Genomic DNA, 11,022 nt, shown 5'->3' on the forward strand with positions numbered 1-11,022 from the left:
TCCTTCCTGAACCCCTTCCTCTGACTGGGAGGAGAGAGGAGAACACCACCTCTGCTCCTCGTCCTTTGAACATTGCTCCAAGGAACATACAGTCTCTTTGGATGGTTCTAAGTTGCCTCGTCACAGTGTCGTCAGACCCTACATCGTGTAGTAGGAGTGGGTGATAACCTGCAGGGTTCAGGTCTTGGCAGCCTCTCAGTGACGTCCCGAGTGTGAGCTCCTGGTGGGCAGCAAACTTCTCTGGAGAAATTGTCTGGACGGCAAAGAGCTGCTTCAGCGCCTCCCAGTAAGGAATCTCCAATTGCTAATACCTTGCGTGCTTTCCTAGTGGCACAGGTTCTAATGCGGGTGGGTGGCTCAACTCTGCCGGCTTGACTTTTCCTGGATCCTGTCCGTTACTCCCATGCCCTGAATTCCCCAATCCCGGACTATCATGTCTGCATCCTAGCCCCTCTACCACCTCTGTGAAACCCTCCCCTTGCCTGGCACCAGAGAGAAGGAGCTGTAGCCAGACCAAGCCCAGGGTCGTGCAGATCAAGACAGAAGCAGATGGATGGCGACGCCCCAGAATCAGAGCTGCTTTGAAAATTGTAGTATGCGTGTGTTAAGTAGGGATTGGCCACATCATGTTGTACCTGAATGGTAGAGAGAGGTAGAAGAACCTCATGTAAAACCGCATTCAGGGTGCGCCAATTTGAACGGGACACCTCATGCGCATGAATAAAGCGTTACTCTTGAATTTCTGTACTTTGCATCCCAGCCTCTCTCCTGGCTTGGCACAGGCCAGTTGTGAAGGTTTCCAAACCCCTCCCACGGTTGGAAGGGGCCACGGGGACAGCCAGCACCCCCCAACTGCCTCAGGACCTGCCGACCTGCCAGTCCCTCCCACACACAGCCCAAGGGTGTCAGGGGCACAGAAATGCCCTCAGACACCCCCCAGAGCTATCTTGCAAGCCTGAGATCTCCTGGCGGCAGAGGGAACTGTGCAGAGACCCTTGTGAAGCAGTATGTCAAGGGCTGTGGCAGGCTTTCAGTGGCCGAACCCCGTCTGCAGGACATCTTGCCCCCAACGCGACTGAGTTCCAGCATGAAGCTTCACAGTGACAGCGCAGAGTGCTAGTTCGGGTGGCTCGTTGATCCAAGGCAGCTGTGAAGGTGTCCACTTCTCCAGAAGGCACATCAGCAGTGTAACACGGGCAGTGATGGCTTGGGCAGACACTCAGTGACTCGCTGCACCTCTCGCTACACCCTGGGGCGGTGCTTCTGAGAGGAGCTGGCATTTTGCTCTCAGATTGGGCTCGGAGGAGAAGCTCAGAGCCCGGGGCCAGGAGAGACAGACAGCAGAGCTGGCCCCAACTAGGTCTGCTGTGATAAAAGGCAAGAGTTGGTTTTAAAACAGCACGGCCCTCGCAGAGCCCGGAAAAGCCACGTCCCTTGGGCTGATGGGCACCAGGCACCCGTTGGGCTTCTTTAGCACTCAGACACGGGCAGTTCTTTTGACGTGATAACTATCGAAGATCTTCCAAATCTTCTCCCATAGACCATCCTTGGATTTCCACTAGAGGTGTCCCAAAGACAGGGATGAGTGCAGCTCTCCTGCCGCCATGGCTGCTGCCAGGCCACTGCTTCTCAGAAACGTGGCACGGACTGCGCCAGTGCATGCCTGGAATTGGAGGCATCTCAAAAGCTTTCTTTAACCTTGCTGCACGTGTTAAGTCTCCCGTGTTAAAGTGGTGGGAACCCAAGCTTGAGGTGACGAGAGGGTGTGGAGCATGAGTCTCATGCTGGTACAGGAGCCAGAGCCGCCAGAGCCCCGCTCTGCCGTCGTGGCACTCGTCCCCCGTGCAAAGGGCTCCCCACTCGGCCCGCGTCATTCCCACCTCGCTGGGGTCACCCGAGGGCAATGCTATGGCGCTCCCAGGGCTTGCTTTGTGTATGGCCCCCAAGGAAGCCACGTCAGGCTCCCTCCCTGCGGAGCCACCCAGGCAATGTGCCCAGCTGTGGAGGGTGACAAATTATTCCCATTGCCCCAGTGCAGGAGCACAGGCAGGATGGGGAGCCGTAGCTAGAGAATCAGTGAAACCAGAGCCCACCACATCAGCACTCAGCCCCCTGTGCCCGCATTCCCCAAAAAACTGATGCGCACTCACTCAGAGATGCAGCTTTTGTTCAAACACACTCTTTATTGTCAACTTTGCGCAAAGTAGAGCTCCTAGAAGGAAGGGATGCTCTTCAAAGATGCACGGGCAGTCAAGGGGACACAAACCCAGCTCTGTCCGGGAAGACCTCTTTCAGTCTCCGCAGAAGACCAGTCTTGTGAGCCGACCTTGCACTTCCTCAAAGTCATGCAGTGCCTTGGCGTGGGCAGCTGGATCCTGCAGCAGGCACTGGAAGAGGTTGATTGGCTCAGCCGCTTGGAAGGCTGCGGGCAAGACGATGTCCTCAGGCATGTTCTCATTACCAAAGAAGAAGTGGTGCAGGCGTTTTTCCTCCAAGCAGCCGTGCAGGTACCACATGATATCCTGCAGCCGCATCAGGAATTCCCTCCTTCTCCAGCTTGACGGGGGTATGGTGTTCAGGAGGTGCATCACAACCGTTTTGAAGACATCAGAGGAAAAGCCTGTGCCCACCAGGCTACCAGCGCAGAGCTGCAGGCATTGGAGGTGGGAGGTGTCACGCGGGGCCTGCCTGGCCACGTGCCTGAAGAACTTTGCCTCTGCCACATCGTAGGTCTCTGCCCACGTGGTGCTTGGGGTGAAGGCGGCTTCTGCAGTCTGGCTGCTCAGGAAGATGTCCGAGTCGCCTCGCTGCACCCCAAACATCATCTCAATGAAGAGGGATCTCCCGGAGGCGTTTGTCAGCTGCAGCTTGCAGGAGCGGCTGGAAGGCAGCACCTTCATAGTGTAGAGACGCGACTGAGGCATCTCCCGCCAGGCTGACCTCACCAACTTCTGGAACCAGCGGGCAGTCTTCTCGATATCTAGGTAGGAGCCGGTGCAGAGGATGCCTAGGAAGCTCAAAACCTGATTTCTGCCTAGCCCCTCCTCAGGTTGGTGGAGGAAGCACAGCACGTTCTCCATGCCTTGGTCCCTGGTGCAGGTGCACTCCAGCTCCACGCGGACGCAGTTCTTTGCCGGCATCTCCCCCGCAGCGCCCAGCTCCAGGTGGAAGGTGTGCCCCCGGGGGGGCTTCATGGGCACAAGCAGGTGGTAGACAGCATCATGCCCAGCGGGACTCCAACCTTCAAAGGCGCTGCCCACCCCGATGGCTGGCTGCAGCGCCGGGAAGAAACTATTTGACAAGCGTCCTTGTAAGACAGTGAGGAGGTCGCTCGCCAGCTCTTCCACCACCTGTCTCCTGTAGGCCATGCTCTTCACTGACAATCGGATGCGCTTTGTGATAGAATTCAGCAGACACCTCTGATAATCATCAGCATCTTCTTCTTCACTTTCATCCTCCTCCAGCTCTGTGCTGCTGCTGGAGCTCTCCTCTTCATGGCCGATCTCTGGCTGTCGCCTCCTTTTCCGGCGCCACCAGCAGAGCCTGAAGAGCAGGACTGGGACTCCAGCAATCGCCCAGAACTGCCACTGCTGCAAGGCAGCAAAGACGAGGCCTCCCCAGGCAAAGGCTGGCTTCTGGCTCCTCTGCTCCAGGCTCCTCTGCTCCAGCTCCTGCAGCAGCCAAGTCATCCGAGCCATCAGATGCTCCACACGCTGCTGCACATGCTCGCGCATGGCCTTGTCCAGCTCATCGCCAACCATTGGCAGGAGCCGGAAGATGCTTAGCACAAGCAAGGCGAGGACCCTTATTGCAGCCATAGCCTGTAGGAGTAAGGCCTGTGCCCAGCCCAGGGGCCAGTGGCTGGGCCCTCGATGCTGGGTGAGAACCCACCCCGCGGGGGCCGGCATTTCTGCCCCGGCCCTGGTCCAGCCCAGCCTCCCCCCGCCAGCCCACTCACCGCTAGCCCAGGCCGTACTGGGGCAGCGCTGCTGCTGGCGCCTTTTATAGCTGCCCCCCATTGTGACGCATCCCCTGTGGTGTCCCAGGCGACAGAGCGCATCACAGGCCGGCAGCCAGCCCTGCCCTTGGGCACCCCCCACCCCGGCTCAGCGGCAGCGTTTGATGGTCAATGCGACTGTGTTTCGACAAGATTCGATGGCGAGGTGCAATCGGTCATTTACTGCATGGAGGGCAGGGTCAGTCAGAACTGTGAGGGAGAGCCTCCCGTGGAATCAGGAGGTTCAGAGAGGACCCTCCTGCTTTCCAAACTCCTTCTCAGAGAGGAGTCCAGGGGCAGCTGTATCCAGTCCCAGACCTGGTCAAGGGTTTATATCAAAAGGACTGTATCTTCCCAATCAATCCTTTGTATCGCTTAGCTGAGATCTCAGAGTTTAGCGTGCTGTTAGTCACTTACCCAGGATCTGTTGTGTCAAGGAATCTCTGCATCTCGAGAAGTAATCTTGAGAGGCGTTGCTACTTAAGGGGAGATGCTGCCGTGCAGGAGAATTACAAAGGCTCTTGGGGGGTTGACTGTTTATGGGGGTAAGATGGTTGCCCTGTAGCCCTATTTGCATATTGACCAGAGTACCAGCATTGCTTAAGTTGGTCCTTGGCTATTGTGTTTTTATCTGACTCCCCAAAACCACCTTGGAGCCCCGGATGCCACCATCATGACCAGATGCACCCATTGTGACCACCACAGGTGGTTATTGCTTGGGCAGGGTTATGGGCTATAAAGGTCACGATGGTGCCTGGCGGGGACCACACCATCACAGAAGCAGCCCCAAACCCTTAGCAAACATAAAAAGGGGCATTGTGGCCTGTGGATGCTTTACTTGCTCCTTGAGATCCCATCCTGAGTGATGGAATCGGCTGCCTTGGTGCTGGCCTCTGAGCTTGCGATGGTGGGTGTGCTCTCGGTGCCTTCATGACACTGATGGGTGGGTGGTGGTGCATATCCTGGTGGTGGGATGGGGCCTGTCGATAGCAGGACCTCTGTTCCAACTGTGCCACGGCGAGAGGACACTGCTTCCAAGGAGCCATTTCCCAAGGGTGATGTTGGGGGTGCGGGTGGAGATTTCCTAACGAGCAACTCCCTCTTTGGGGGTTGCAGCTTCTCCATGCTTCTCCAGCTTCTCCATGTCCAGCACGTTCTGTTCTGTGGCACCAACTCCCCAAGGAGTGTCTGGGATGGGCAGATGCTTTGCCTTGATCCCGGTGAACACGTGGAAACACCTCAGCGGTTCCTCTCACTTGGTCCCTGCCCAGCCAGAGCTGCCAGGGAGTTTCTTGGCCCTTGTCAAATCACCACCACAGTCATGACAGTGTGAAGGGAAAGCAGTGCAAAAATCATCTTTGCAGCCGCCACGGTCTTCACCGGCTGCTGTGCTGGGGAGACCATTGCGAGGAGCACGCTGCTGCTGTTGGCAGAGGGCTGCTGCGCGGGCATTTCCCTTTCCTTTCTGTGTCGCCCATTCTCCCCTCTTTTTCCCTGCAGTATGAGGTCAGGGGAATGCCATCAGCTCCCAACAGATCCAGCTTCTCCAACATTGATCCACGATCACAGGAGCCAGCAGCTTTTTCTGTGATCCACAATCACAGAAGCTTGAGCAGCAGCTGTGCAGCCAGGCATTCACCTGTTCAATTTGCCTCCTCCTTCCTGAACCCCTTCCTCTGACTGGGAGGAGAGAGGAGAACACCACCTCTGCTCCTCGTCCTTTGAACATTGCTCCAAGGAACATACAGTCTCTTTGGATGGTTCTAAGTTGCCTCGTCACAGTGTCGTCAGACCCTACATCGTGTAGTAGGAGTGGGTGATAACCTGCAGGGTTCAGGTCTTGGCAGCCTCTCAGTGACGTCCCGAGTGTGAGCTCCTGGTGGGCAGCAAACTTCTCTGGAGAAATTGTCTGGACGGCAAAGAGCTGCTTCAGCGCCTCCCAGTAAGGAATCTCCAATTGCTAATACCTTGCGTGCTTTCCTAGTGGCACAGGTTCTAATGCGGGTGGGTGGCTCAACTCTGCCGGCTTGACTTTTCCTGGATCCTGTCCGTTACTCCCATGCCCTGAATTCCCCAATCCCGGACTATCATGTCTGCATCCTAGCCCCTCTACCACCTCTGTGAAACCCTCCCCTTGCCTGGCACCAGAGAGAAGGAGCTGTAGCCAGACCAAGCCCAGGGTCGTGCAGATCAAGACAGAAGCAGATGGATGGCGACGCCCCAGAATCAGAGCTGCTTTGAAAATTGTAGTATGCGTGTGTTAAGTAGGGATTGGCCACATCATGTTGTACCTGAATGGTAGAGAGAGGTAGAAGAACCTCATGTAAAACCGCATTCAGGGTGCGCCAATTTGAACGGGACACCTCATGCGCATGAATAAAGCGTTACTCTTGAATTTCTGTACTTTGCATCCCAGCCTCTCTCCTGGCTTGGCACAGGCCAGTTGTGAAGGTTTCCAAACCCCTCCCACGGTTGGAAGGGGCCACGGGGACAGCCAGCACCCCCCAACTGCCTCAGGACCTGCCGACCTGCCAGTCCCTCCCACACACAGCCCAAGGGTGTCAGGGGCACAGAAATGCCCTCAGACACCCCCCAGAGCTATCTTGCAAGCCTGAGATCTCCTGGCGGCAGAGGGAACTGTGCAGAGACCCTTGTGAAGCAGTATGTCAAGGGCTGTGGCAGGCTTTCAGTGGCCGAACCCCGTCTGCAGGACATCTTGCCCCCAACGCGACTGAGTTCCAGCATGAAGCTTCACAGTGACAGCGCAGAGTGCTAGTTCGGGTGGCTCGTTGATCCAAGGCAGCTGTGAAGGTGTCCACTTCTCCAGAAGGCACATCAGCAGTGTAACACGGGCAGTGATGGCTTGGGCAGACACTCAGTGACTCGCTGCACCTCTCGCTACACCCTGGGGCGGTGCTTCTGAGAGGAGCTGGCATTTTGCTCTCAGATTGGGCTCGGAGGAGAAGCTCAGAGCCCGGGGCCAGGAGAGACAGACAGCAGAGCTGGCCCCAACTAGGTCTGCTGTGATAAAAGGCAAGAGTTGGTTTTAAAACAGCACGGCCCTCGCAGAGCCCGGAAAAGCCACGTCCCTTGGGCTGATGGGCACCAGGCACCCGTTGGGCTTCTTTAGCACTCAGACACGGGCAGTTCTTTTGACGTGATAACTATCGAAGATCTTCCAAATCTTCTCCCATAGACCATCCTTGGATTTCCACTAGAGGTGTCCCAAAGACAGGGATGAGTGCAGCTCTCCTGCCGCCATGGCTGCTGCCAGGCCACTGCTTCTCAGAAACGTGGCACGGACTGCGCCAGTGCATGCCTGGAATTGGAGGCATCTCAAAAGCTTTCTTTAACCTTGCTGCACGTGTTAAGTCTCCCGTGTTAAAGTGGTGGGAACCCAAGCTTGAGGTGACGAGAGGGTGTGGAGCATGAGTCTCATGCTGGTACAGGAGCCAGAGCCGCCAGAGCCCCGCTCTGCCGTCGTGGCACTCGTCCCCCGTGCAAAGGGCTCCCCACTCGGCCCGCGTCATTCCCACCTCGCTGGGGTCACCCGAGGGCAATGCTATGGCGCTCCCAGGGCTTGCTTTGTGTATGGCCCCCAAGGAAGCCACGTCAGGCTCCCTCCCTGCGGAGCCACCCAGGCAATGTGCCCAGCTGTGGAGGGTGACAAATTATTCCCATTGCCCCAGTGCAGGAGCACAGGCAGGATGGGGAGCCGTAGCTAGAGAATCAGTGAAACCAGAGCCCACCACATCAGCACTCAGCCCCCTGTGCCCGCATTCCCCAAAAAACTGATGTGCACTCACTCAGAGATGCAGCTTTTGTTCAAACACACTCTTTATTGTCAACTTTGCGCAAAGTAGAGCTCCTAGAAGGAAGGGATGCTCTTCAAAGATGCACGGGCAGTCAAGGGGACACAAACCCAGCTCTGTCCGGGAAGACCTCTTTCAGTCTCCGCAGAAGACCAGTCTTGTGAGCCGACCTTGCACTTCCTCAAAGTCATGCAGTGCCTTGGCGTGGGCAGCTGGATCCTGCAGCAGGCACTGGAAGAGGTTGATTGGCTCAGCCGCTTGGAAGGCTGCGGGCAAGACGATGTCCTCAGGCATGTTCTCATTACCAAAGAAGAAGTGGTGCAGGCGTTTTTCCTCCAAGCAGCCGTGCAGGTACCACATGATATCCTGCAGCCGCATCAGGAATTCCCTCCTTCTCCAGCTTGACGGGGGTATGGTGTTCAGGAGGTGCATCACAACCGTTTTGAAGACATCAGAGGAAAAGCCTGTGCCCACCAGGCTACCAGCGCAGAGCTGCAGGCATTGGAGGTGGGAGGTGTCACGCGGGGCCTGCCTGGCCACGTGCCTGAAGAACTTTGCCTCTGCCACATCGTAGGTCTCTGCCCACGTGGTGCTTGGGGTGAAGGCGGCTTCTGCAGTCTGGCTGCTCAGGAAGATGTCCGAGTCGCCTCGCTGCACCCCAAACATCATCTCAATGAAGAGGGATCTCCCGGAGGCGTTTGTCAGCTGCAGCTTGCAGGAGCGGCTGGAAGGCAGAACCTTCATAGTGTAGAGACGCGACTGAGGCATCTCCCGCCAGGCTGACCTCACCAACTTCTGGAACCAGCGGGCAGTCTTCTCGATATCTAGGTAGGAGCCGGTGCAGAGGATGCCTAGGAAGCTCAAAACCTGATTTCTGCCTAGCCCCTCCTCAGGTTGGTGGAGGAAGCACAGCACGTTCTCCATGCCTTGGTCCCTGGTGCAGGTGCACTCCAGCTCCACGCGGACGCAGTTCTTTGCCGGCATCTCCCCCGCAGCGCCCAGCTCCAGGTGGAAGGTGTGCCCCCGGGGGGGCTTCATGGGCACAAGCAGGTGGTAGACAGCATCATGCCCAGCGGGACTCCAACCTTCAAAGGCGCTGCCCACCCCGATGGCTGGCTGCAGCGCCGGGAAGAAACTATTTGACAAGCGTCCTTGTAAGACAGTGAGGAGGTCGCTCGCCAGCTCTTCCACCACCTGTCTTCTGTAGGCCATGCTCTTCACTGACAATCGGATGCGCTTTGTGATAGAATTCAGCAGACACCTCTGATAATCATCAGCATCTTCTTCTTCACTTTCATCCTCCTCCAGCTCTGTGCTGCTGCTGGAGCTCTCCTCTTCATGGCCGATCTCTGGCTGTCGCCTCCTTTTCCGGCGCCACCAGCAGAGCCTGAAGAGCAGGACTGGGACTCCAGCAATCGCCCAGAACTGCCACTGCTGCAAGGCAGCAAAGATGAGGCCTCCCCAGGCAAAGGCTGGCTTCTGGCTCCTCTGCTCCAGGCTCCTCTGCTCCAGCTCCTGCAGCAGCCAAGTCATCCGAGCCATCAGATGCTCCACACGCTGCTGCACATGCTCGCGCATGGCCTCGTCCAGCTCATCGCCAACCATTGGCAGGAGCCGGAAGATGCTTAGCACAAGCAAGGTGAGGACCCTTATTGCAGCCATAGCCTGTAGGAGTAAGGCCTGTGCCCAGCCCAGGGGCCAGTGGCTGGGCCCTCGATGCTGGGTGAGAACCCACCCCGCGGGGGCCGGCATTTCTGCCCCGGCCCTGGTCCAGCCCAGCCTCCCCCCGGCAGCCCACTCACCGCTAGCCCAGGCCGTACTGGGGCAGCGCTGCTGCTGGCGCCTTTTATAGCTGCCCCCCATTGTGACGCATCCCCTGTGGTGTCCCAGGCGACAGAGCGCATCACAGGCCGGCAGCCAGCCCTGCCCTTGGGCACCCCCCACCCCGGCTCAGCGGCAGCGTTTGATGGTCAATGCGACTGTGTTTCGACAAGATTCGATGGCGAGGTGCAATCGGTCATTTACTGCATGGAGGGCAGGGTCAGTCAGAACTGTGAGGGAGAGCCTCCCGTGGAATCAGGAGGTTCAGAGAGGACCCTCTTGCTTTCCAAACTCCTTCTCAGAGAGGAGTCCAGGGGCAGCTGTATCCAGTCCCAGACCTGGTCAAGGGTTTATGTCAAAAGGACTGTATCTTCCCAATCAATCCTTTGTATCGCTTAGCTGAGATCTCAGAGTTTAGCGTGCTGTTAGTCACTTACCCAGGATCTGTTGTGTCAAGGAATCTCTGCATCTCGAGAAGTAATCTTGAGAGGCATTGCTACTTAAGGGGAGATGCTGCCGTGCAGGAGAATTACAAAGGCTCTTGGGGGGTTGACTGTTTATGGGGGTAAGATGGTTGCCCTGTAGCCCTATTTGCATATTGACCAGAGTACCAGCATTGCTTAAGTTGGTCCTTGGCTATTGTGTTTTTATCTGACTCCCCAAAACCACCTTGGAGCCCCGGATGCCACCATCATGACCAGATGCACCCATTGTGACCACCACAGGTGGTTATTGCTTGGGCAGGGTTATGGGCTATAAAGGTCACGATGGTGCCTGGCGGGGACCACACCATCACAGAAGCAGCCCCAAACCCTTAGCAAACATAAAAAGGGGCATTGTGGCCTGTGGATGCTTTACTTGCTCCTTGAGATCCCATCCTGAGTGATGGAATCGGCTGCCTTGGTGCTGGCCTCTGAGCTTGCGATAGTGGGTGTGCTCTCGGTGCCTTCATGACACTGATGGGTGGGTGGTGGTGCATATCCTGGTGGTGGGATGGGGCCTGTCGATAGCAGGACCTCTGTTCCAACTGTGCCACGGCGAGAGGACACTGCTTCCAAGGAGCCATTTCCCAAGGGTGATGTTGGGGGTGCGGGTGGAGATTTCCCAACGAGCAACTCCCTCTTTGGGGGTTGCAGCTTCTCCATGCTTCTCCAGCTTCTCCATGTCCAGCACGTTCTGTTCTGTGGCACCAACTCCCCAAGGAGTGTCTGGGATGGGCAGATGCTTTGCCTTGATCCCGGTGAACACGTGGAAACACCTCAGCGGTTCCTCTCACTTGGTCCCTGCCCAGCCAGAGCTGCCAGGGAGTTTCTTGGCCCTTGTCAAATCACCACCACAGTCATGACAGTGTGAAGGGAAAGCAGTGCAAAAATCATCTTTGCAGCCGCCACG

The 11,022-nt window shown here is 56.9% G+C and overlaps 2 protein-coding genes across 2 annotated transcripts; both read right to left on the reverse strand.

Annotated features, from left to right (window-relative positions):
- Window positions 1–2,280: 2,280 nt before the first annotated feature.
- LOC141743204 (inositol 1,4,5-trisphosphate receptor-interacting protein-like 1) lies at window positions 2,281–3,818 on the reverse strand. Its single transcript, XM_074586932.1, has one exon. The coding sequence runs from the start codon at window positions 3,816–3,818 to the stop codon at window positions 2,292–2,294; it is 1,527 nt and encodes a 508-aa protein (XP_074443033.1). The 3' UTR covers window positions 2,281–2,291.
- A 4,008-nt stretch (window positions 3,819–7,826) lies between these two features.
- LOC141743205 (inositol 1,4,5-trisphosphate receptor-interacting protein-like 1) lies at window positions 7,827–9,438 on the reverse strand. The gene has a single exon (XM_074586933.1). It carries the CDS (start codon window positions 9,412–9,414, stop codon window positions 7,945–7,947), a length of 1,470 nt encoding a protein of 489 aa, XP_074443034.1. The 5' UTR covers window positions 9,415–9,438; the 3' UTR covers window positions 7,827–7,944.
- Between the last annotated feature and the right edge of the window lie 1,584 nt (window positions 9,439–11,022).

Source organism: Larus michahellis, chromosome 4 (genome assembly GCF_964199755.1).
Source record: "Larus michahellis chromosome 4, bLarMic1.1, whole genome shotgun sequence".
NCBI classification, from domain to species: Eukaryota; Metazoa; Chordata; class Aves; order Charadriiformes; family Laridae; genus Larus; species Larus michahellis.